Source organism: Giraffa tippelskirchi, chromosome 4 (assembly GCF_054371585.1).
Source record: "Giraffa tippelskirchi isolate mGirTip1 chromosome 4, T2T-mGirTip1v1.2.pri, whole genome shotgun sequence".
Lineage (NCBI taxonomy): Eukaryota > Metazoa > Chordata > Mammalia > Artiodactyla > Giraffidae > Giraffa > Giraffa tippelskirchi.
Window position 1 is genome coordinate 191,804,063 of NC_137278.1, and position 23,149 is coordinate 191,827,211.

The 23,149-nt window shown below is 41.7% G+C and overlaps 1 protein-coding gene and 1 non-coding gene across 4 annotated transcripts in view; both read left to right on the top strand.

Annotated features, from left to right (window-relative positions):
- The window catches only part of DUSP16 (dual specificity phosphatase 16), an 84,214-nt gene that overhangs the window by 53,893 nt on the left and 7,172 nt on the right, over nt 1-23,149 (top strand). For all 3 annotated transcript variants that reach the window (XM_081589292.1, XM_081589290.1, XM_081589291.1), the window contains 2 exons: nt 15-178; nt 17,758-17,917. In XM_081589292.1, coding sequence (XP_081445418.1) covers nt 15-178; nt 17,758-17,917 — 324 coding nt within the window. The remainder of the gene's footprint in view (nt 1-14; nt 179-17,757; nt 17,918-23,149) is intronic.
- On the top strand, nt 6,840-6,912 carry TRNAG-UCC (transfer RNA glycine (anticodon UCC)). The gene has a single exon. It is a non-coding gene; the product is annotated as a tRNA-Gly (tRNA).

Here is a 23,149-nt window from a genome sequence, read left to right on the forward strand (position 1 = left end):
ATGTCTATCCTTAGGTGGGTTTGCCGAGTTCTCCCGCTGTTTCCCTGGCCTCTGTGAAGGAAAGTCCACCCTAGTCCCCACCTGCATCTCTCAGCCTTGCTTACCTGTTGCCAACATCGGGCCAACCCGAATTCTGCCCAATCTCTATCTTGGCTGCCAGCGAGATGTCCTCAACAAGGTGGGTGCTTTGAAAATATCCTTCATTGCAGGATTTCTTGACAGCAGCCGGAGAGGCACTGGTGGGCCATCCTTTCAGATACAAATGTTCTCAAAGCAACTCTTGAGCCAGCAGCCCAGCAGCCTTACCTCCTCCCCCGTGCTGTTGGCTGTGATGTTCTGTTTGCCGTCGGAGACCTAAGCCATTGTCAGATGTGCTGTTCTTACAGGTCCAAGAGACCTGTGACAGGACAGAGATTTTCAGAAATTTTGCCCCATTTCCTTAGATGTTCTGTTACAGTAACTGGGCACAATCAGGAAGGCTAATACCATCTATATTATTTCACACTTAGAAACGTGTGCATTTGCTGCATCAACTAGAAAAGTACTCAGAGTGGCTTGGATTGAGGAGGAGTTCATGATGACTTCCCCCTTCCAGAGGGGCAGGGGAGGGGGTCAAAAGATGGTGAGGACCACTGCTAAGAGGATGCAGTGCAGATGCCCTGCCTGAAGTTCCTTGAAGCAGTTTGGTGGAGACAGAAGAGGGAAGAACATGAATCCTGGATGTTAAGGATATGGGCCATCCTGAGCCAGGTGTGCCCAACAGAGGAGCCATGTTGATTAGCTGAGGCCATTGTATTTAACGGTAACACATAACAGCAGTAGAACTAAGGTCTGTCTCTCTCCACAGTTTATATGCTCTTAACCAGTGTTGCTAGAACACAGGCCCCTAACTGCCTGGAAAGTGATCTCTCTCTAAACCTATCTCGTGGTTTAGTCGCTAAGTCGTGTCCAACTCGTGCGATCCTATGAACTGTAGCTCACCAGGCTCCTTCCATGGGATTTTCCAGGCAAGAATACTGGAGTGGGTTGCCATTTCCTTCTCCAGGGAATCTTCCCAACCCAGGGATTGAACCCCGGTCTCCTACATTGCAAGCAGATTCTCTACTGACTGAGCTACCAGGGAGACCCTAAATGTCTTATTTACATCACCTCTAATTGAAAAAGCAATCAAGAGGTCTTAATTCAGCTGCTGGTGATTTACAGGTGCTGCTTTCTTATGTGAAAAGCAGTGCCTAAATAGTTCTCTTTGAGTAGCTGAAAGAATTGGACTTGCTATAAAAATAAACTTCCAGGCGGGCTTGCTTTAGCACGTGGAAGGCAAAAACACCCTATCATTGGACAGCAAGGAGACATTCTTTTCACTACTTTTTTAAAATATTTTTGCTCTTAAAGCCCCTGCATCTTCGAAATTTTGCCTGGACATCATTGTTAATACGTCTGCTCTTACTATGAGGCATTTGAAATTTGATAGCGCATGCTTGCACTGAGCCTTCCTGGTGGGGTCATGATGTCTTTGAGCATGTGATTCTTATTAGTCCTCTTTGAGAAATAAGCAAACTATGTCACAGCGTGCGTGCTAAGTTGCTTCAGTTGTGTCCTACTCTTTGCAGCCCCGTGGACTGTAGCCAACCAGGCTCCTCTGTCCATGGGATTCTCCAGGCAAGAATACTGGAGTGGGTTGCCATTTCCTGCTCCAGGGGATCTTCCCAACCCTGCATCTCTTATGTCTTCTGCCTTGGCAGGTTCTTTACGACTAGCGCCCCCTGGGAAGCCCTTTGTCACAGCAAGCAAAGTTAATTTCCTGCAGTCACACACATCCCTAGGGCAAAGCTGGAGATGCTTTATGTAATCTTCAGATCAGAAAATAAAATAAAATGAAGTGAAATTCCTAGTTAAGGATCCTGTCCAGAATTGTCCTCCGTAAAACTTCACCAGTCAGCTGGCAGGCAGGTGATTTTACAAATAATTGGCGTTACGGGTGATTTTTGTTACTTTCGATATTCAATGAAATGGTACCTTGATTATGCTGTGTACCTTCTCCAGGTTTAACAGATGCATCAGTTAACAGCTAAGTGAGCACCCACAGGGTGAGAGCAGTGAAACTGGAACCTGAAGTTGAGGTGGTGGGAGGGGGCGATAGTTTTCTATTTTTAATTGGCTTCTAAATGTCTGTATGGGAAACAGGATATGCCCATTGATGCCTTGAGAGGAAATGGAGACTGGGCTTATGGAAGTTGTGGGAAATAGCTTCAACAGGGTTGCTCTGCAAGACTCTGAGAAAGTGGCCTTAGAACCTACCTACATGCAGACGTGTGAGACATAAGGTTGTTCTCCAAGTGGTGAATGGAAATGCCTATGTACGTAACCTCTGGATTCATAGTTGAGAAAACTCTTAGTGCTGGAGGCTATCTTACAGACCACTTAGCCTCCTTCATTCAATAATGAGGAAACCACTATTCCAGAAATGTTAACACGAATTCCACACCATCACCCCATCAGTGAGTTTTAGAACCAGACTTGCCTCTCTTTCTCAGGCAGCATAAACTCAGCTTCCTGCTCCACTCTCTGGTCTAAACTTTCCAGGAGAAATAGTGCACTAATTTCCAGAGCTCTCCAAAGAAGGAGCTTTTATCATCTTCTCTAATAGTGTGTTCCTTTTTAGTCAAACTTAGAAGATGAAGTCTTTGAGAACAACCACCACAAAACCACTAATTTTATTAGTTGTCTTCTTATTTATTTATTTTTAAGAGTGCCACCAAAGTATCTTAAAAGCATGTCATGGAAATTTTCTTAGGAGGATAATAGTGTTTAACATTTAAAATGCCAGGCTCAAAAAAAAGAAAATAAAGTGCTAGACTCTTTATGTTACTGCATTTAACCCTCATAATAGGATTTAGAGGCAGGTTGGCCCTGAGTTGTATCACTTGTTTACCCACAATTTTGTGACTAGAAAGTCATTGACTTCAGAGTTGGTCAGTGGCAGAGATCATTCTCAGACCCAGTATACTCTGGCTCTGAGTCCTGTGTTTATAGAACACCAGAAATCTTCATCTCCTGGAAAATGGAAATCTCCATAACAAGCTGTTAACAAAGGACTGAGATTCCAACAGTCTATTGAATTTAATTGAAATTTGTTTCCCCTGCTATTTCTGCAGCATATTCTATACTAGAACCATCCCATAGAAGCAGAATGCAATTCACACATATAGTCCAAAATGTTCCAATAGCCTTTTTTAAGAAGTTAAAAAAAAAAGTGAAACTAATCTTTAAAATATGTTTATCTATTTTTTGTTTTATGACCGCACCACTTGACATGAGGATCTCAGTTCCCCCGACCAGGGATTGAACCCATGCCCCCTGCATTGGAAGCGCAGAATGTTAACCACTAGACCACCAGGGAAGTCCCGTGAAATCAATTTTAATAACATTTATCACCCTATATCAAGAGTATTATTTCAACCTGCAATCAGTAAAACTTACTGGCACTTTACATACTTTGGTACTAGGTCTTGGAAACCTCGTGTGTGTCTTGTGGTCACTGCTTCTCTCGCTGTGGACAAGCCACATGTGCCAGCTTCCACCTCAGACCTTGCAGGGCCATGCTGTCAGCATGTGATCGTTTTTACTTCTGTCTCAGAGACTGTAGGAAGGCATCGGTAGCGAAAAAACACCCTTCCCCTCACACGTGTGCTTTGTTCTACACTCTGTCCTCCTCTGGTCTTTGTACTGGACTTCAAACGGGGGTAGGAGTTACACTAAAGCAGTTTGCAGGTGCCCAGTTCACCTCTGACTGACTGTACTTGGAACCAAGGTCTTGTAGTTGGAATGTTCAAGACACAAGTTGTTGATGTTTTCCTCTCCCTTATCAGTTAAAGTTCCAAGTGGACTTCTGTTTCACCCTTATACATGGGATGTGTGATGGAATTACCTACTGCGCATTGTTCTTGAGCCTGAACCTGTTCAGCTTCTTCACTCAGCTCAACTCTGCCTCTCTTTCCCCATTTTAAATAGGCTGCTGTCAGCCTTCTTTGGGAAGCCTCTTTTTTGTTGTTAAGCACTTCCCTGGTGGCTCAGATGGTAAAGTGTCTGCCTACAATGCGGGAGACCTGGGTTTGATCCCTGGGTTGGGAAGATCCTCTGGAAAAGGAAATGGCAACCTACTCCAGTACTCTTGCCTGGAAAATCCCATGGACGGAGGAATGTGATAGGTTATACAGTCCATGGAGTCGCAGAGAGTTGGACACGACTGAGCAACTTCACTTTCTTTCTTGTTAATATTTATTTGGCTGCACCAGGCGTTAGTTGCAGCATGAGGGATCTAGTTCCCTGACGAGGGATGGAACCCAGGGCCCCTCACTGGGAGCTTGGAGTCTTAGCCACTGGACCACCAGGGAAGTCCCTGGGTAGCTTGTTATTTCAGTCTTCCAATGTGCAAAGTTGGCTTTCCTGTGCTGCCTTGCTGTTCTGCCCATCACCAGAACTACTGCCACTTTCTCTGGTATTTTCATATGAGAGTTAGACAGGAGCCTGGATACCATATAGCCAAATACTGCTTTCAGGTTTCTCTGTGATCTAGAAAGACAAAGGGTCATGTCGTCAAAGCAGTCAGTAAAAATATTTATTCACTGTCCACTGTGTGTAGAACACCATATAGAGTGCAGGTTGGTTAGACAAGACCAGTTCATGAGACAGTGGTTCATGAGACAGGTGACTCAGGGCTTGAGTGAGGGCTGGCTTTGGACAGGATGGATTTGCATCCCAGCTGATTGGCCTCACCAGGCAGAGCACCTGAGCCAGGTAACAGAATCTGCTTCTTCACCTGCAAACTGAAATGACTCCTGCCTCCTAGTGTTCACGTGAGGCTGCAGTGACAGGCATTATGCCAGGCACTGAGCACAGTTCCTGGTTTATAGGGGACTCTGTTATTGTCACCAGTGGGTGGAGTATACCAAGGTCTAGGGGGAGTGGTAGACACAGTGGGTGTGGCTGGTTAAGGAGGGCTAGCTGGAGGAAGTAGGTCAATTCTGAAGGCAAAAGGAGTGGTGAATACAAACTTATTAAATCGACTTCAGAAATAAAGTTTACAGTCCCTTTAGAGTTGCAGTGCCTGCATGATTTAATGAGACCTCTGTCCTCAGCCTAAGTGAACATGGGAAACTTGACCAAATCAGAGCAGTTTAATTAAGGCTGTATATTAAATCTGTATTCCATATATTACTCCACAATCTATATCACCAGAGCACAGAGCCCGCGTTTCAAAATTAGTCCAACTATTGGGGAAAGTTTATTTCATGGTTTAAGAGAAAGAAACTTAAACGGGAAAAAAGTAGTGACTGCAAACCATAGTAGTAAAATGAAGATTTATTTTTTGACTCACAAAAATTATTTTTGAACATTTTCTTAATTGTGTTTTGAAACTAGAATCTTTTTAAAAAAGTAATTAGGGGGTCATCTTTTCTGCTTTACAGCTGAACCCTTTTTTATACCCAACCTGCTGCATTCAATGTAATTTCCCTCTGTTGTTGTTTAGTCACTAAGTCATGTCCGACTGTTTTTGTGACCCCATGGACTGTAGCCCGCCAGGCTCCTTTGTCCTTGGGACTTTCCAGGCAAGAATACTGGAGTGGGTTGCCATTTCCTTCTCCAGGGGCTCTCCTCCACCCAGGGGTCGAACCCACATCTCCTACGTAGGCAGGTGGGTTCTTTACTACTGAGAAAACAGGGAAGCCTGTAATTTCCCTAGTTAAGGCCAATTAGGAGGAGGGACAGTTTGAATTAGTGAAAAACAAACATTACAAGTGTTGGGGGTCGAGGGGTGGGCAACAACTTTATTGAGATATAATTCATACACCATATGATTTACAGTCTATTTTTTATTGAGATATAACTGACATATAACATTGTATTAGTTTCAGCTATACAACATAATGATTAAATATTTGTGTATACTGCTAAATGATCACAATAAATCTAGCTAACATACACCACCATACAGTTACACATTTCTTCACCCTCTTAACCACTTTCAAATATATAATACAGTATTATTATCTATGTCAGTATACTGTACATTACTTCTCCATGACTTATTTATTTTATAACTGGAAGTTTGTACCTTTTGACCACCTTTCACCCTCCCCTCAACCGCCTCTGGCAGCCACCAATCTCTTGTCTATCTATGAATTCGATGTTTGTTTTTTAGATTCTGCATGTAATGAGAACATACGGTGTATTCATGTTTCTCTGTCTGACTTACTTCACTTAGCATAATGCCCTCAAGGTTCATCTGTGCTGCCACAAATGGCAAGATTTCCTTCTGTCTTAAGGCTGATCCATTGTATAATAATACCATGTCTTCTTCATCTCTTCATCTGTCAGTGGCCACTTAGGTTGTTTCCATGTCTTGACTTTTGTGAATTGTGCTGCAGTGAACCATAGGGTTGCATATGTCTTTGAGTTAGTGTTTTTGTTTCTTTCGGGTAAAGACCCAGAAGTGAAATTTCTGGATCATATGGTAGTTCTAGACTTCCCTGGTGGCTCAGATGGTAAAAAATCCACCTGCAATGCAGGAGACCCAGGTTTGATCTCTGTGTCAGGAAAATCCCCTGAAGAAGGGAGGAATATCTACCCACTCCAGTATTCTTGCTTGGAGAATCCCATGGACAGAGGAGCCTGGCGGGCTACAGTCCATAGGGTTGCAAAGAATCAGACATGACTGAGCAACTAAGCACGTGGTAGTTCTATTTTTAATTTTTTAAGGAACCTCCATACTGTTTTCCAAGGTAGCTATACCAGTTTACATTCCCACTAACTGTTTTAAAAATAAGATTAAATGGGACTTCCTAGTGGTCCAGTGGTTAAGACTCTGTACTTCCACTGCAGGGGGCCCAGGTTTGATCCCTGGTTGGGGAACCAAGATCCTGCATGCCGTGTGGTACAGCCAAAAAAAAAAAAAAAAATTAAAAAAATAAGAGTACGGGAACTAACATTTAATGAGACTTGTATATTGTGCGTAAGTCACTTCATCCTCATAACAGCTTTACAAAATAGTCGTCATCAGCTCTATTTTACAGGTAAGGAAACTAAAGCTGAGGGAGGTTAGTGAGATCATTTGGGTAATGAACAGTCCCGTGCTGAGCTGTGCTCTCAGTTTCCGGGGACTGGTACCTGTGTGCTGGCAGAAGGGATAGTGGTAGAGGAAGTTTATTAAAGTTTGCTTCTGGTGGTTTCTATCTTCTCAGAGTAGTAGAACCAAGATCATCCACGAGCAGAGAGAGAGGGCAAGGGAGGACGCTTGGAGAGTTGGAAGAGAAGGAGGAAGGGGTGGAACGGCATCCAGAGAAGAGGCCAGGAGAAGACTGAGGGCATACGGTGCCTGCCGATGCGTGGGACCAAAAGGGACCCTTTGGCAGCGTGGCTGAGTGTTTCTTTCGGGCCTGTCCAGCTGCCCAGTGCAGATGCAGGCTCGGGGGCGAGCCAGATTTATCTAGATTTATTGTGATCTTGCCAAGTGAGTGCAAAGAAGTGGACAGAGGGACACAGGAATTGAGGGTGAGGGACTTCGCTGGCAGCCCAGCAGTTAAGACTCTGTACTTCTACTGCAGGGGGCATGGGTGCCATCCCTGATCAGAGAATGTAAGATCCTGCACTCAGTGTGGCTAAAAAAAAATATATATGTTAAAAAGTTGAGGTTGAAGGTGAGGGAGGGATTCTAACTGTCTCTTGAGCAGTGCGGGGGTTAATTCTCTTATTGTTTATGGCCAGCCCTTCCCATCTGCAGGGTCTCTGCGTCCTCCAGTTCAGCGCTGGTGGATTCTATAATACTGCGGTGCCTGCGTGCATGCTGAGTCACTCCAGTCATGTCTGACTCTTTGCATCCCCATGGACTATAGCCCGCCAGGCTTCTCTGTCCATGGGATTCTCCAGGCAAGAATACTGGAGTGGGTTGCCATGCCCTCCAGGTTATCTTCCCCACCCAGGGATCGAACCCATGTCTCTTAGGTCTCCTGCATTGGCAGGTGGGTGCTTTACCACTGAGCCACCTGGGGAGCCCAATACTGTAGTACTTGCTGTTGAAAAATATCCATGCATAAATGGACCTGCGCAGTTCAAACCTGAGTTGTTCAAGGGTCAACTGTGTCATGACTGACCACAGAATTTAAGTTGGGCCCAGAAGGAAGGATAGATGTTGTAAGGAGGAAGGACAGAGGAAAGACGGTAGGAGCAACAGATTGTAGGTCCTGAGGGGACTGAGGGACTCCAGCCATGGTGGTGGAGGAGAGTAAGCTGGCAGGAAGGAGGCACAGTCCTGTGTGTGGTTGTGGTTACTGGTACCAGCAGATACCAGACCAGGCCCCGGGGAGGGAGTGGTCAAGGTGAGGTGCTCAGAGAACTCAGAGGCCAGGGTGTCAGAAGGCTATCTGAAAGGCCAGAGAAGACAGATTACGTTATCCATAGGAAACATGAATTAGCTAACTGAGCACAAAGTTGAGCTAAATATTAAACAGAGTAAGATGACTGCTCTCTGGAAGCCTCTGTTTAATTAGGGGACAAAGGACTGTTGAGTTGTGTATGCTTTCCACAACACACGGAAACAAAACTGAGTGACATAAATTCCTCATCAGTTCATTTCAGTTTAGTCACTCAGTTGTGTCTGATTCTTTGTGACTCATGGACTGCAGCACACCAGGCTTCCCTGTCCATCACCAACTCCTGGAGTTTGCTCAAACTCATGTCCATTGAGTTGATGATGCCATCCAACCATCTCATCCTCTATTGTCCCCTTAGGAAGTCACATTCATCTGTGAGTAAAAATAATTATTAGTCTGTAATACATATGCACTCTTCACACTTGTGGTTCCATCCCAGTTCTGCTATCAGGAACTGTGACATAAGACACACTCTTGGGCACTTACATGCCCGGCCATAAACATAATCAGGAGAGAAGGGAACAGAACAGCCATGTGACACCTCAGCTAACAGCAGCTGCTGACTCTCCACTTGGCCGCACAGGTGGAAACAGGTGGAAGCCCCCCTCCTGGCCACTTTGGGCCCTGGGCAGCAGTGGGCTCTAGGTCGCAGTGAGCCCTGGGCTGCAGTGGGCTCTGGGCTGTCACAGGGCTACTTGCCCCATTTGAATAGTCTGCTCACCAGGAGGCAATTGTGTTTGTTCTCAGACTGTTTAGGCCAATGTACTTGTTATTATAATGATGTACATTCATTAAAGTATCACATATATGAATGAAATATGAATGGGAGAAAAGAGTTGTTTGTCTATGCTCTGAGCTAAATGTTTCAAAAGATTCAGGAAAGACAAGTCGCTCTACATTTTTTTTCTGTTTTAAGAGGTGGGGAAAGGCAGCTGTAAATTTAGAACATTCTATCCTTATTAGTTTACTAGTTCTTGCTGTTTAAAGAATGGAAACTATAAGTGGTAGATGCATTTGGTTGTAATTTTCTAAAGAACTCCAGTCAGCTAAGCTATTGAAAAAACAAACAAACAAAAACCCCCAAACACCAAGGTCCTGCATCAGAAGTTAGTGAATTAATGTACGTTTATTTGCATTAAAATGTTTTACGTATATATGTAACATCTTTAGTGATTTCCTCCTTTAACTCAGTTTTACTGACGTAGTAACTGCCACTTTTTTTCTCATTTCATTTTGTATTTAAGTTATTATCACTCCATTTCAACACAATAATGTCCCCTTCCCCCTTAGAAAGTGTTAGTCACTCAGTTGTGTCTGACTCTTTGTGACCCCATGGACTGTAGCCCACCAGGCTCCTCTATCCATGGAATTCTCCAGGCAGGAATACTGGAGTGGGTAGCCTATCCCTTCTCCAGGGGATCTTCCTGACCCAGGAATTGAACCTGGGTCTCCTGCATTGCAGGCGGATTCTTTACTGTCTGAGCTACTAGGGAAGCATGTCTCCCTTATGTCAGTTGTACATAAAGCTACTACTTACGTGCATCTCTTATGGCATACTGTCTTATACATGGAGAATATTGTTGAGATATAAACTGTTGTGGGCTTGGATGACTGTTTCTTACATGAGGTCAGAACTGCTCCCTTTTCATGTTTCAGCCATGGCCATTGGGCGCCCGGCAGCAGCCTGCTTGAGGTCAGGAGACATGCATGCCGGCAGCAGGGCCACACTGTGATGCCCGTGGCTGCAACCGAGGCAACAGTTGGGAAAAAAGAGGCAAAGTGCAACTGATGAGTTTTGTTCAATAGCTTTCTAGTGTCCTGAGTTACTCCAAGAGTCTGTTCAGAGAAAACCATGCCCAGAGGGGTGTTCCTGTACTTTCTAACTGGTTACAGTTTAAAAGGGTGAAAAAGGATGAAACTATATTACTTCACTTGGTTAAACAATAAAAATCTGTGTGTAGGCTAGTTACTTTACTTTATTGCTCCGTCTTTCTTGTTTAGTCGCTCAGTCATGTGTGACTCTTTGTGACCCCATGGACTGTAGCATGCCAGGCTTTCCTGTCCTTCACCATCTCCTGTAGCTTGCTCAAACTCAGGTCCATTGAATCAGTGATGCGATCCAACTATCTCGTTCTCTGTTGTACCCTTCTCCTCCTGCCTTCAATCTTTCCCAGCATCAGGGTCTTTTCTAATGAGTCAGCTCTTCACATCAGCTGGCCAAAGTATTGAAGCTTCAGCCTCAGCATCAGTCCATCTGATTTGCTTTAAAAAGAACTCAGTGGAGTGCAGCAATAAAGACACATTCTAGAGGTGAATATATTTGGATTTGACTTTTGACACTGGACCACTTGGTAGCTGTGTAACTTTGGAAACATGTAAACTTGCTAAATCTTAGTGTCTTCATTTTTAAAATGAGGATAATAATAGTACCCATGTCAAAGGGTGGTTATGAGGATTCAATGAGACAGTCCATTTAAAAGTTTAGCACAGGGGCTTCCCTTGTGGTCTAATGGTTAGGAATCTGCCTGCCAATGCAGGGAACCCAGATTTGATCCCTGGTCCAGGAATATCCCACATGCTGCGGAGTAGCTGAGCCCGTGCCCCACAACTGCTGAGCCAGTGCTCTAGAGCCTACAAGCCACAACTGCTGAAGCCCATATGCCTAGAGCCTGTGCTTTGCAACAAGAGAAGCCACCACAGTGAGAAGCCCACACACTGCAAGGAAGAGTAGTCCCTGCTCACCACAACTGGAGAAAGCCTGTGCAGCAACAGAGACCCAGGGCAGCCGAACATAAATAAATCAAAAAAATAAAGTTTAGCATAGTACCAGGTACATAGTAGGCATTCAACATATTGGATGTTGTTATATATGTACCATGTACCATAATAGTATATTGTTAATAGGCCTATAGCAGAGGTGCCCTACAGATGTTTTTTTTTTTTTAATTTAGGTTAAGTGATCATTTCTATAGAGTGTGAAAGTAGCTCAGTTGTGTCTGACTCATTGCGACCCCATGGACTGAATTCTCCAGGCCAGAATACTGGAGTGGGTAGCCTTTCCCTTCTCCAGGGGATCTTCCCAACCCAGGAATTGAATCCGCATTGCAGGTGGATTCTTTACCAGCTGAGCTACAAGGGAAGTCCTGTGGTTGCTTGTCACAAGTGTACATGGTTCCCATCTTTCTGTGGGGAAATCATACATGACGTTCACTATGACTCGATACACCTCAGTGTTGTCCTCAGTGAGCACTGCCTGTGGTCTTGTGATTGTATAGAGTGGGTGACGTTGCCTGCGTCAGCCTCTCTCCTCAGAAATGCCTGTGTCTTTACTATTGGACTACTTTTCATTTAATAAAGCTTTGTAGTACTGTTGACAGAAAGGAAAAGGAAATGTAAAAAGGTTCCTTTCTTTAAGGAGCATTGGTGAGAAAGGCACAAAAGGGTTTTATCTCCAGCTCCTTGGTCGGGAACACTGTGGTGGTGATCAGATGGTGGTAGAAAACCTTCGCTCATGTACACATGTTGCTATAGTAAACACTGAGATCTTCACAGCCTGACTGTTAGCCTCGTGGGAGCCCCTGAGACCTTCAGAAGATGAGGGTCCATCACTTTGAACTCACTTAGCTCCAAAAACTACTTCTTGACGTTGTTATCTCACAGTTGAGAGGGCTTCATACATGATCTGGATTTGCTCAGTCTACCATTTATGTAAAACAGAATATATTCATTGTGCCAAATGTGGTAAATGAAGGGATTAAGGAGTTGGCAGGAGGCTAAAATAGGAAGAAAATTACCAAATTCAAGACCATGGTTGAAAATGATCTAACAAAAAGATTTGTAGAGGAGGTAGCATTCCAAGAAAAGAAGTGACCATGGTTGCTGAGAAGAGAATGATTTCAGGCTGAAAACATTTCCTGAGAGGCAGCAGTGGATGACTAAATGAAGCGAGTTGTATAGGCTTGACTGGAAAATGGCAGACAGGATGTTAGTTGAGCAAACACATACCGACCACGACTACGTACCTGGTGCTAAAGGTAGAAAAACAAGATTTAGTCCAAGATCTCAGTACTTAATAGGAGAGGCAAGAATTATCTGCTAGTGATAACACAGTATGCTCTGTGTTTTACTAATAGCATGTCCAAAGTCCTTTGGACAAGCAGAGAACGGAATGGTTAATCATGCACCAGTAGAAGGGGTTCATAGGAAGGTTAAAGTAGAAAAGTGCTGGAGGCATCAGGAAGAATAGGGCCTGCTCAGAAATGGTGTGAACCACATTGAGGAAGGTGGCGGGGTGCACATGGGATGTTGGGTTTGCAAAGGTTGTATGGGACAGGAGCGGGCAGTGAGACATGATGGAACTTAAGTGTGCATAAAACACATAGCCCCTGTTTAATTACAAGAAAGGATACTGTAGTTGTTCAGTTCGGGTTTGGAGAGGAGAACAGTGGAAATTTAAGAGATCCGTGGTGGCTTTTCTGCTCTCGTGGTGTGGGCTGCTGGCCGAGCAGCAGCTGAGAATAGAGAGAAGGGGTGATGGGAGGGGTTGATGCTGCAAGGGTTTGACAACATTTGGAGGGGAGTGGTGAGGAAGAGAAATGGGATGAAAGGATCGCATTTTTTAGCTCAAGTGTCTGGGTGGATATTATTACCAAAAATCAATTTTGGATAACAGAGAGGAAACAAGAATTTGAAGCAGAGAAGGGAGAAAGAGAATGTGCTGTTTCTGAGTTTGAAAGTTTTGAGAAACATCCGAATAGAGATATCTAGGAAGCAGCTGGAAATATGAATCAAAAATTGAACTGTGTGTATGTGTATTATTTAAGAGTCATCAGCATAAAGAGACATGGAAATAGTCAGCCTTCAGAGAGAGTATTTAGAGCCAGGAGATGGCCCAGGACTGTATCTTAGAGAACAGCCACCATGTTCAGTTTGGGAAGAAAATGTTCTCATCGTGTGTGCATATGTTCTGAAGTCACAGTACAAAATAAACAAAAGTATTCAAGTATACTCCCAAATCTTGTAAATCAATGCACTTATTCATGCATTTTGGGGATTACATCTAACATGGCCATAATAAATTTACATAGTTGCCAAGGAGGGGGGAAGTCATAGTAAACTGTCATGGTTTCATTTGATATTCTTTGTTCCACTTCTCTCTCTAGTAACGAAGATAACAGAGAGTTGATCATACTAGTGATGTGTGATTTTTTAAACAGCCTTTTTTGTCCTTAAAAAGTTCTGCTTTAAAGCCTCGATTTAAAAAAAAGCCTTGATAAATGTAAAGAAACTTTACATTTACATTACAAATCATATCAAGCATCTTTTCTGACCACAATGCTGTAAGGCTAGAAATCAAGAAAAAGCTACAAAAAACAAACATGTGGAGGCTAAACAATAGGCTACTAAACAACCAATGCATCATTGAAGAAGTCAGAGAAAAGTAAAAAGAACCCAGAAATAAGTGAAAATGAAAACACAGCGATCCAAAACCTATGGAATACAACAAAAGCAGCCCTAAGAGAGAAATGTATAGTGATGCAAGCTTACCTCAGGAAACAAAAAGTCTCAAATAGCAACCTTATGCCTAGAGAAAGTAGAACAAACAAAACCCAAAGTTAGTAGAAGGAAATAAATCATAAGGATCAGAGAGGAAATAAATGAAAGTGAAAGTCGATCAGTCATGTCCGACTCTTTGTGACCTCATGGGCTATACAGTCCATGGAATTTTCTAGGCCAGAATACTGGAGTGGGTAGCCTTTCCCTTCTTCAGGGGATCTTCCTAACCCAGGGATCGAACCCAGGGATCGAACCCAGGTCTCCCGCATTGCAGGCGGATTCTTTACCAGCTGAGCCACACGGGAAGCCCAATAAATGAAATAGAGGCTAAAAAAAACAATGGAAAAGATGAATGAAAGCTGGTTCTTTGAAAAGATAAACAAAATTGATAAACATTTAGCTAGACTCACCAAGAAAAAAAGGAAGAGAGTTCAAACCAATAAAATCAGAGATGACAAAGGAGAAGTTACAACTGATGCCACAGAAATAAGAGGATCATAATAGACTACTGTGAGCAACTGTATGCCAACAAAGTGGGCAACCTGGAAGAAATGGACCAATTCTTAGGTACAATCTCCCAAGACTGAACCAGAAAGAAATAGAAAATACAAACAAATCAATTACCAGTACTAAAATTGAATCAGTAAAAACTCCCAACAAGCAAAAGTCTAGGACCAGGTAACTTCATAGGTGAATTCTAACAAACATTTAGAGAAGAGTTAACACCTATCCTGAAACTATTTCAGAAACTGCAGAGAAAGGAACACTTCTGAACTCATTCTATGAGTCCACCACCATCACCCTGATACCAAAACCAGACAAAGATACCACACACAAAAACTTAATAGTTTTGTGTAAATGATCACTGATGAACATGGATGCAAAAATCCTCAACAGGCCATTATCACTGATGAGCATGGATGCAAAAATTCTCAACAAAATACTAGCAAACCAGCTCCAGCAATATATTAAAAGGTTCAGACATCATGATCAAGTAGAATTGATCCCAAGGAGGCGAAGATTTTTCAGTATCTGCAGATATCATATCTACCACATTAACAAACTGAAGAATAAAAATCATATGAGTGTCTCATATAGAAAAAGCTTTTGATAAAATTCAGCATCCATTTATGGTTAAAAAAAACTTCTGAAAGTAGGCATACAAAAAAATTGAAAAATGAAGCTAATTCCCTAGCAGTCTAGTGGTTAGGACTCTGCAATTCCACTTCAGGGGGCATAGGTTTGATCCCTGGTCAAGAAATGTGGGATCCACTCCCCACATGCCACAGTACAACCCCCATAAAAGGGGTGAGGGGTTGAAAGTGGGCATAGAGGGACCGTACCTCAACATAATAAAGGCCATATATGACAAACCCCCACCTAACATTATAGTCAACAGTGAAAGGCTGAAAGCATGTCCTCTAAGATCAGAAATAAGACAAGAATGCCCAGTCTTGCCATTTTTATTCAACATAGTTTTGGAAGTCCTAGCCATAGAAATCAAAGAAGAAAAATAAAAGGAATTCAAATAGGAAAATAAGTAAAACTGTCATTGTTTGCAGATGACATGATGCTATAGATAGAAAATCCTAAAGATGCTACTAGAAAACTACTAGAGCTCATCAATGAATTCAGTAAAGTTGCTGGATACAAAGTTAATATACAGACATAGGTTGCATTTCCATACTCTTAACAACAGAATATCAGAAAGGGAAATTAAGGAAACAGTACCACTAACCAGTGCATTAAAAAGAATAAAAGACCCAAGAATAAACCTGCCTAAGGAGGGAAAAGAGCTATATTCTGAAAACTGTAAGATCCTGATGAAAGAAATCACCCAGCAAAAATGGAAAGATATACCATGTTCTTGGATTGGAAGAATCAGTATCGTTAAAACGAGCATACTACCCAACGCAATCTATAGCTGCAGTGCAATTCCTGTCAAATTACCAATGGCATTTTTCACAGAACTTGGACAAAAAAACATTAAATTTGTGTAGAGACACAGAAGACCCAGAATAACCAAGACAATCCTGTGAAAGAAAAATGAAGGTGGAGGAATCGTACACCCTTATTTCAGACTATTCTACAAATTTACAGTAATCAAAACAGTAGGGCACAAAAACAGATGTGTAAATCAATGGAATGGGGTAGAAAGCCCAGAAATAAACCCACACATTTATGGTCAATTAATCTATGACCGAGGAGGCAAGAATATACAGTGGAGAAAAGACAGTCTCTTCAATAAATGGTGCTGGGAAAACTAGAAAAAGAAAAAAGAATGAAATATGCTTCACGTAAAAGAATGAAATCAGAATGTTTTCTGATACCATATACAAAAATAACTCAAAATGGGTTAAAGAACTAAATGTAAGACTGAAAACCATAAAACTCCTAGAGGAAAACATAGGCAGAACACACTTAGACATAAATTGCAACAATACTTTTTTGGAACCATCTTCTAGAGTAATGGAAAATAAAATCAAAAACAAACAAATGGGGCCTAATTAAACTTTTAAAAGCTTCTGCACAGCAAAGGAAACCATAAAAAAAATGAAAAGACCGCCTACAGACTGGAGAAAATATTTGCAAATGATGCTACAGACAGGGGATTAATTTCTAAAATGTACAAACAGCTCATATAGCTTAATATCAAGAAAGCAACCCAATAAAAAAATGTGTGTAAGACCTAAATAGACATTTCTCTAAAGAAGAACTACAGATGGCAAACAGGTATATGGAAAGATGTTCACATTGCTAATCATTAGAGAAATGCAAGTCAAAACTACAATGAGGTATCACCTCACACCAGTCAGGATGGGCATCATTAAAGAGTCTACAAATAATACCTGCTGGAGAGGGTGTGGAGAAAAGAGAACTCTCTTAATACTGTTGCTGAGAAGGTAAATTGTTACAGCCAGTATGGAGAAAAGTATTGTAGTTCCTTAAAAATCTAACCATATGATCCTGCAGTCCCACTCCTGGGCATATATCTGGAGAAAACTATAACTAGAAGAGATACATTCACCCTAATGTTCACTGTAGCACTATCGACAATAGCCAAAACATGGAAGCAACCTAAGTGCCTGTCAATAGATGAGTGGGTAAAGAAGATGTGGTATGTATATATAGTGCTTGTGTATGTATATACATACACACAATGGAATACTACTCAACCATAAAAAAGAATGAAATAATGCTATTTGCAGCAATATGGATGGACCTAGGCATTATCATACTAAATGAAGTCAGAGAAAGACGTATCATCTGATATCACTTATATGTAGAATCTAAGAAAAATGATACAGATGAACCTATATGCAACAGAAACAGACTCACAGATGAAGAAAACAAACTTTTGGTTACCAGAGGCAAAATCTGGGAGGGAGAGGATAAATTAGGAATTTGGGTTTAACCTGTAAATATGTAAAATAGATAAACAACAAGGATCTGCTGTATAGTACAGGGAACTAAATTCAGTATTCTGTAATAAACTATAAAAAAAAAGAATATGTAATATGTATAACTGAATCCCTTTGCTGTACACTTGAAACTAACACAACATTATAAATTAACTATACTTCAGTTTTTAAAAATTCAGCTTTAAACTTATCTTCGTGTGTCATTGTGCTAGGTTTTTGGATTTCACCAACTGAATGAAATCTGATCACTTCAAGGAAACTAGTCATTTTAATCATCATGTTAAGTTTTTCTCTTTAAAAATGATCATGCTATTATGTTACGTCACTTTAATTGTTCTTTCCTTCCCTAGGAGCTGATGCAACAGAATGGGATTGGTTATGTTTTAAATGCCAGCAATACCTGCCCCAAGCCTGACTTTATCCCCGAATCTCACTTCCTGCGAGTGCCTGTGAATGATAGCTTTTGTGAGAAAATTTTGCCGTGGTTGGACAAATCAGTGGATTTTATTGGTAAGTAGCTCAAGTGATATTACAAATTCTTTGGGTTATAGTCTCATGTATGAGTATACCCTTCCCTCCTCTTTTCTCTCATTAGAGAAAAGGAACCTACTTTACAGATTTTTCAAAAGTCTGAAAACAGACATGATGCTGCTTATCTTATTCAGTGGCCAGGTGATGTGTGTGTGCTGTGCTGTCCCTAAGGGACTGGCCTTGTGACATCTTAGCTAACTCGAACACTCCCGGGGTTAAGCCTGATGGGATCTGTGATTACGGATTTGAAAATGGGTTAAACTTTCTGGGATTAAACTTGCCACCCACTTCATCAAATCCTATAAAAGACTTTTGGAAGCTCGAGTGGCATTCCTTAACCTGTTTCTGCCTTGCTGCTGTGCTTTCCCCAGAGAACAGTCAAGTCCTGTGGAAACTAATCCCATTCATTTAACGTTTTTATGTCACAAGATTCCTAAGCCTCCGTCTGTGTGCCAGCAATTTCAAGTATTAATAGTATTGGGTCTAATGAAATTCCAACACACACACTCACGTTCGTGTGGTTGTTCCTTGGCTTTGACTGTGACAGGGTCTGGTCTGGACGGTACTTTGTTTTGCTCACTGGGTCCGTCAGCCCCGGAGCCTCCCCAACTCCCAGCTTCTGGCACTGCTATGACATTTTTGGTGCCTTGAAGTCAGGTCTGCTGGTAGGAAATTGATGACGTTTACTTGAAATGGGGTTTTGGTGGAAAATGGCTAAACCAACGAGATGGGTTCATTGCTCCTGGGCAGCATAACCAGGTGTGACTCTTGATGTCCATGTGAGGAGTTTTCGTTGGTTTCCCCCCTAGTCATGAGCTGGAGCACCCTCATCCATAATTAAATACTCCTGAATTGGTTACTGAAAGTTTTTTTTTTTTTTTAAAGAACTGATTCCTTTTAAACAATGTAACTATGTAAATTAAGCCCCTTACTCTATCCTTTCATCTGCCAGAGGAATTTTCTAGACAGTGCTTTTGGAACTTTGGGTAATTCTGAAACAGATCCCCCTTTTCTCAAGATTTTAGATGGCCAAGACTTCTCCTTTTTAATAGGCATGCATCCTGTGAAACACTAGAAGGTAAATGGCTTAGATAATTCGCATGAAAATCATCACAAACAAAACTCCCGTAATTAATTTTTCCCGCCATTCTACTTCTAGGAAGTATGCAGCATATCATTCAGTGTTTGCCTCTTTGAAAGATGACAGTTATAGTTAATGTTCCCATTAAATGTCACATTGATCCGGAGATAATTGGCTCTGATTCAGCTAAAAGTACGGTTTCAGAGTCTAAATTCAGAAGAAAACCTGATTCTGTTAAGTCATGACAGTGTCTAAGCTTTAGGAGGGCTGGTAGGAAAGAGAGAACTTTGCCTCCAGCTTACTTTTCTTCCTTCATGGGAGCTATTGGCTGCTTTTAATTCATACAAAAGGAACTTCACCATGTTCCGAGTTGGTGAGATACATACCCAAATGTATATTGTAATTGTATATCTGTAGATATTTTTACTTACCAGTAGTTCACTTGCTTGGACCTATTTACTGTTAGGGTCACCACCCTTTTCCCACCCAGACCACCCAGTGCAACACCTCCGGCCCACTGTGGAATTCAGCCTGTGTTCACTAGAGGTGCTAGCCTCCTCCAGGCCATTTAAAGCCCTGATTAGTCATGGCAGAGCATATAGAGATGTACCCTTGTACCAGGACTTACTAACTTACAGGCTCGTACTTTTTATTATTGAGATGAAATTTCAGTAAGTTCCTGGGTTTGTTGGAAAGGCTCAGGTTTGAGTGTTGCCTTTGCTTTTAGGAGAGGGAGACAGAGGTGAGCGCAATTGCCTGTCTGTGCTTGGGACCCTGACCAGGCCCCCAGCCCAGCTGGCTGTTTGTACAGCCTCCTGCCCCACCTCACCCACAGCAAACTCGGGGCTTTTGTAGGCAATACAGGGAGGTAATTAAGAGGATGTACTTTGGAGCCAAACTGTATTTGAGTCCTGCCTCCCTTGGTTATCAGTTAAGTGATTCTGGGTGAGTTATTGAAAATTCTCTGTTCCTTAGTCTACTGATCTGATGACTGAAGACAATGTATTTATCTTGTAAGGAATATTGTATACCTGTATATATCTTATAAGGATATTGTATGGATTAAAATAGATAATACATATAAACATTTTGCACGGTGCCCGACTTGTAACTGGCTCTTAATAAATAGTAGCTGAATTAAAAATTATCTCAGGAGGCTTTTTCTGTTTTTTCTTAGAGGTGTACTCTGTCGCCTCAGTTATTATTTCCTCCATTTTCACCTTTGTAACTTCGCCCCTTCATCCATTTCATTTGTTATCTTCTTTTTTTTAATTAATTCATTTTTCAATTGAAGGATAATTCCTTTACAGAATTGTGTAGGTTTCTGCCAGATATCAACATGAATCAGCCATAGGTATATACATATGTCCCCTCTCTCTTGAACTTCCCCCCACTTCCTCTTTTTTAACCTAGAATTGATAAAAGAAAAAAATAGGCAAAATTGAAAAATATGTGTATCTTTTTCTTATCCTTGGATTGTTGTAGTAGCAACCTGCTTTTGTTTTAATTTCCAGTTTTCCCCGTCCATGCCTTCTTGTTGCCCCTATTCAGCACCTGCAGAGGCTACTTAAGTGTCTCGGGTCCTTCGCCTGAGTTTCCCAGACTCTCCAGCGGCTGCTCCCCACCTCTGAACTTCCTGTTCAGTCCCTTCCCACCCAGCACCCGCCAGGCAAGCCTCTTTTCTGAGCAGTGGTCCAGCCCCACTGTGGGTCTTTGTTGAATGTTTACCTTTTCTCCTCCAGGTCTGTGGGCATTCCTTCCTTTGCCTTAAGAGACTCAGTTTAGCACATAGTTCTGACAAAAAATGTATTCTAATGAGCTCCACTTCAATATAATCACTTTTCAACTAGATTTTTAAAATACATCATCCAAACAGTTGTAATTGTAAAAGTAGTAGAAGTACCACACAGAGAATTTGAAAAACAGAGAAAAGGAAACCTATACCCTCAACACCCTAACACATCTGTTATCATCATCGCTTTATTTCCTTCCAGCCTGTTTCAATTTTTTTTATAAAGATTACCTTTTAAAATATGTATTGGCCAGCCAGCCAGCCTGTGTATACAGGGTTTATACTGTGTGCTCAGTGTTCAGTACTTTGGGAGAGTGTTAGAAGCAAAACCCTTCTCGGCCCTGCAAGTCTAGTTCTGAGATAATTAATAAAAATGAGAGAATACTGTCAACATCAAAAAAATATTTCAAGCCAGCCTATTTCCAGTAAGAATTTGAAGCAGCTTACAGGAAGAGGTTGGGATCAGAAGGTAACACACATTCACCCATATTACCATTAAAATGGGATGGAAGATCAAGAACCAAGTAATACGTGGCTAGCAAAGGTACGGTAAAACCCGAATCACAGTTCCCTATTGAAATTGAGTGAAAACCTTGGCTTTGAGCTTCTCAGTTAAAAAGGAAGTACTAAGAGCAGTCTAGGCTAAATACTGACTAGTAAAGAGGAGGAAGAGAGCCGTGGAGGCCCAAGAAGTCATGGACTTTGTGGACATGAGTTTATATACTATTATGTTGTATAGTGTGTCCTTATTTCTTTGTTTCAATGTTGTCTTGTATTCCTTTGTTATTGTTTTATTGTGTTTGATTTCTCTATTTAAAGGGAAGCTGTTTGATTGTTCATGTACTACCTCAAAGCCCTTCAGTGTTCTGTACATAACAAATAATACATCATATACGTTAGATGTTTGTAATATGTATAACAGAGGTGGTGAGACTGGAGTAGCCTTGTATTATTCAGCTGCCAGAGCAGAGTCCCTGGGATACCTGTTAATTACAAGAATATTAACATAAGGCTTGGTAAACTTTTGATAGTTAATCAATGAAAACAAGAACGAAAAGGGAAGTTGATAGTAGCAGGTAAGCACACAGGTAAACTGTTCAGAATCGAGGCAGTCATAGTACCGACTGAAATGGTGGTTGCTTCCAGGCTCTAGGGTAACTTCATCCTTACCCACAAGAAAGCTTTTAAAGTTCATCTACAGTGAGAGGTGGCAGGACTGTGTGATTGAATTTCCCTGTTTCTTGGTTCTAACAGAGTCCTGCCATGTTATGGGCAATTAGCATGATGCAGTGGATAGTAGGAGAAGGCAATGACAAACCACTCCAGTACTCTTGCCTGGAAAATCCCATGGACGGAGGAGCCTGGTAGGCTGCAGTCCATGGGTCGCTAAGAGTCAGACATGACTGAGCGACTTCTCTTTCACTTTTCACTTTCATGCATTGGAGAAGGAAATGGCAACCCACTCCAGTGTTCTTGCCTGGAGAATCCCAGGGACGGTGAAGCCTGATGGGCTGCCGTCTATGGGGTCGCACAGAGTCGGACACGACTGAAGCAACTTAGCAGCAGCGGCAGTGTGATAGTATGATCTCAGGGAAGAGGTCAAAGTTCCCTTGGTCCTCATTAAAGTGACCTACTAAACCTGATTCATGGTGCACACATGGTTTCTCCTTGAGTTCAGCAAATAAAGTTCAGTGAGCCACTTTATGTCGTAGCAAAAAGTCTCCTGGAGAAAAATGGGGAAACTATTTTTCTATGAGGAAGATGGGTCTATGAGCTGGCATTTAAAATTCTTGATTTGCATCTTTTTACATTGTGATGTAGTGTCACTGTGACTAGGTCTCCCCGCCCCCACTTTCCTGCTTTTTACATAGTAATGTGTGTCATATATGTTTAAAATGAAAAAGAAGTGCTTTTAAAATTTAATCTCATATATTTAAATCATTATGTCATACACCTAAAATACGTTAGGTTTTTACGTCAGTTTCTTAAAACTGGAAAAAGGTCTCTTATGTAATTAGCAAAAAGCTGAAGTGTCAGACAACATGGGTAAACAAAATATTAGCTAAAATCTTAGGAATTTGGATGTTACTTTCTTTTATATTATTCTGTATTTCTGAAGTTTTCTGCACCAAGCAAGTAGAATCATGTGATCACAATCTATGATTTATACTCAGGGAGAATAATTAAAATAATACATAATGTAAAAAATGCAGTGAAATGTATTGAATGAGAGGCAACCTGGATTAGGGACAAATTGCTTATTAACACATGTGGGGACCTTCTCTGTTCTCTATGAAGGTGGTGGGGAAATAGTGTTCCCCTGCCTCCTTAAAAGAAT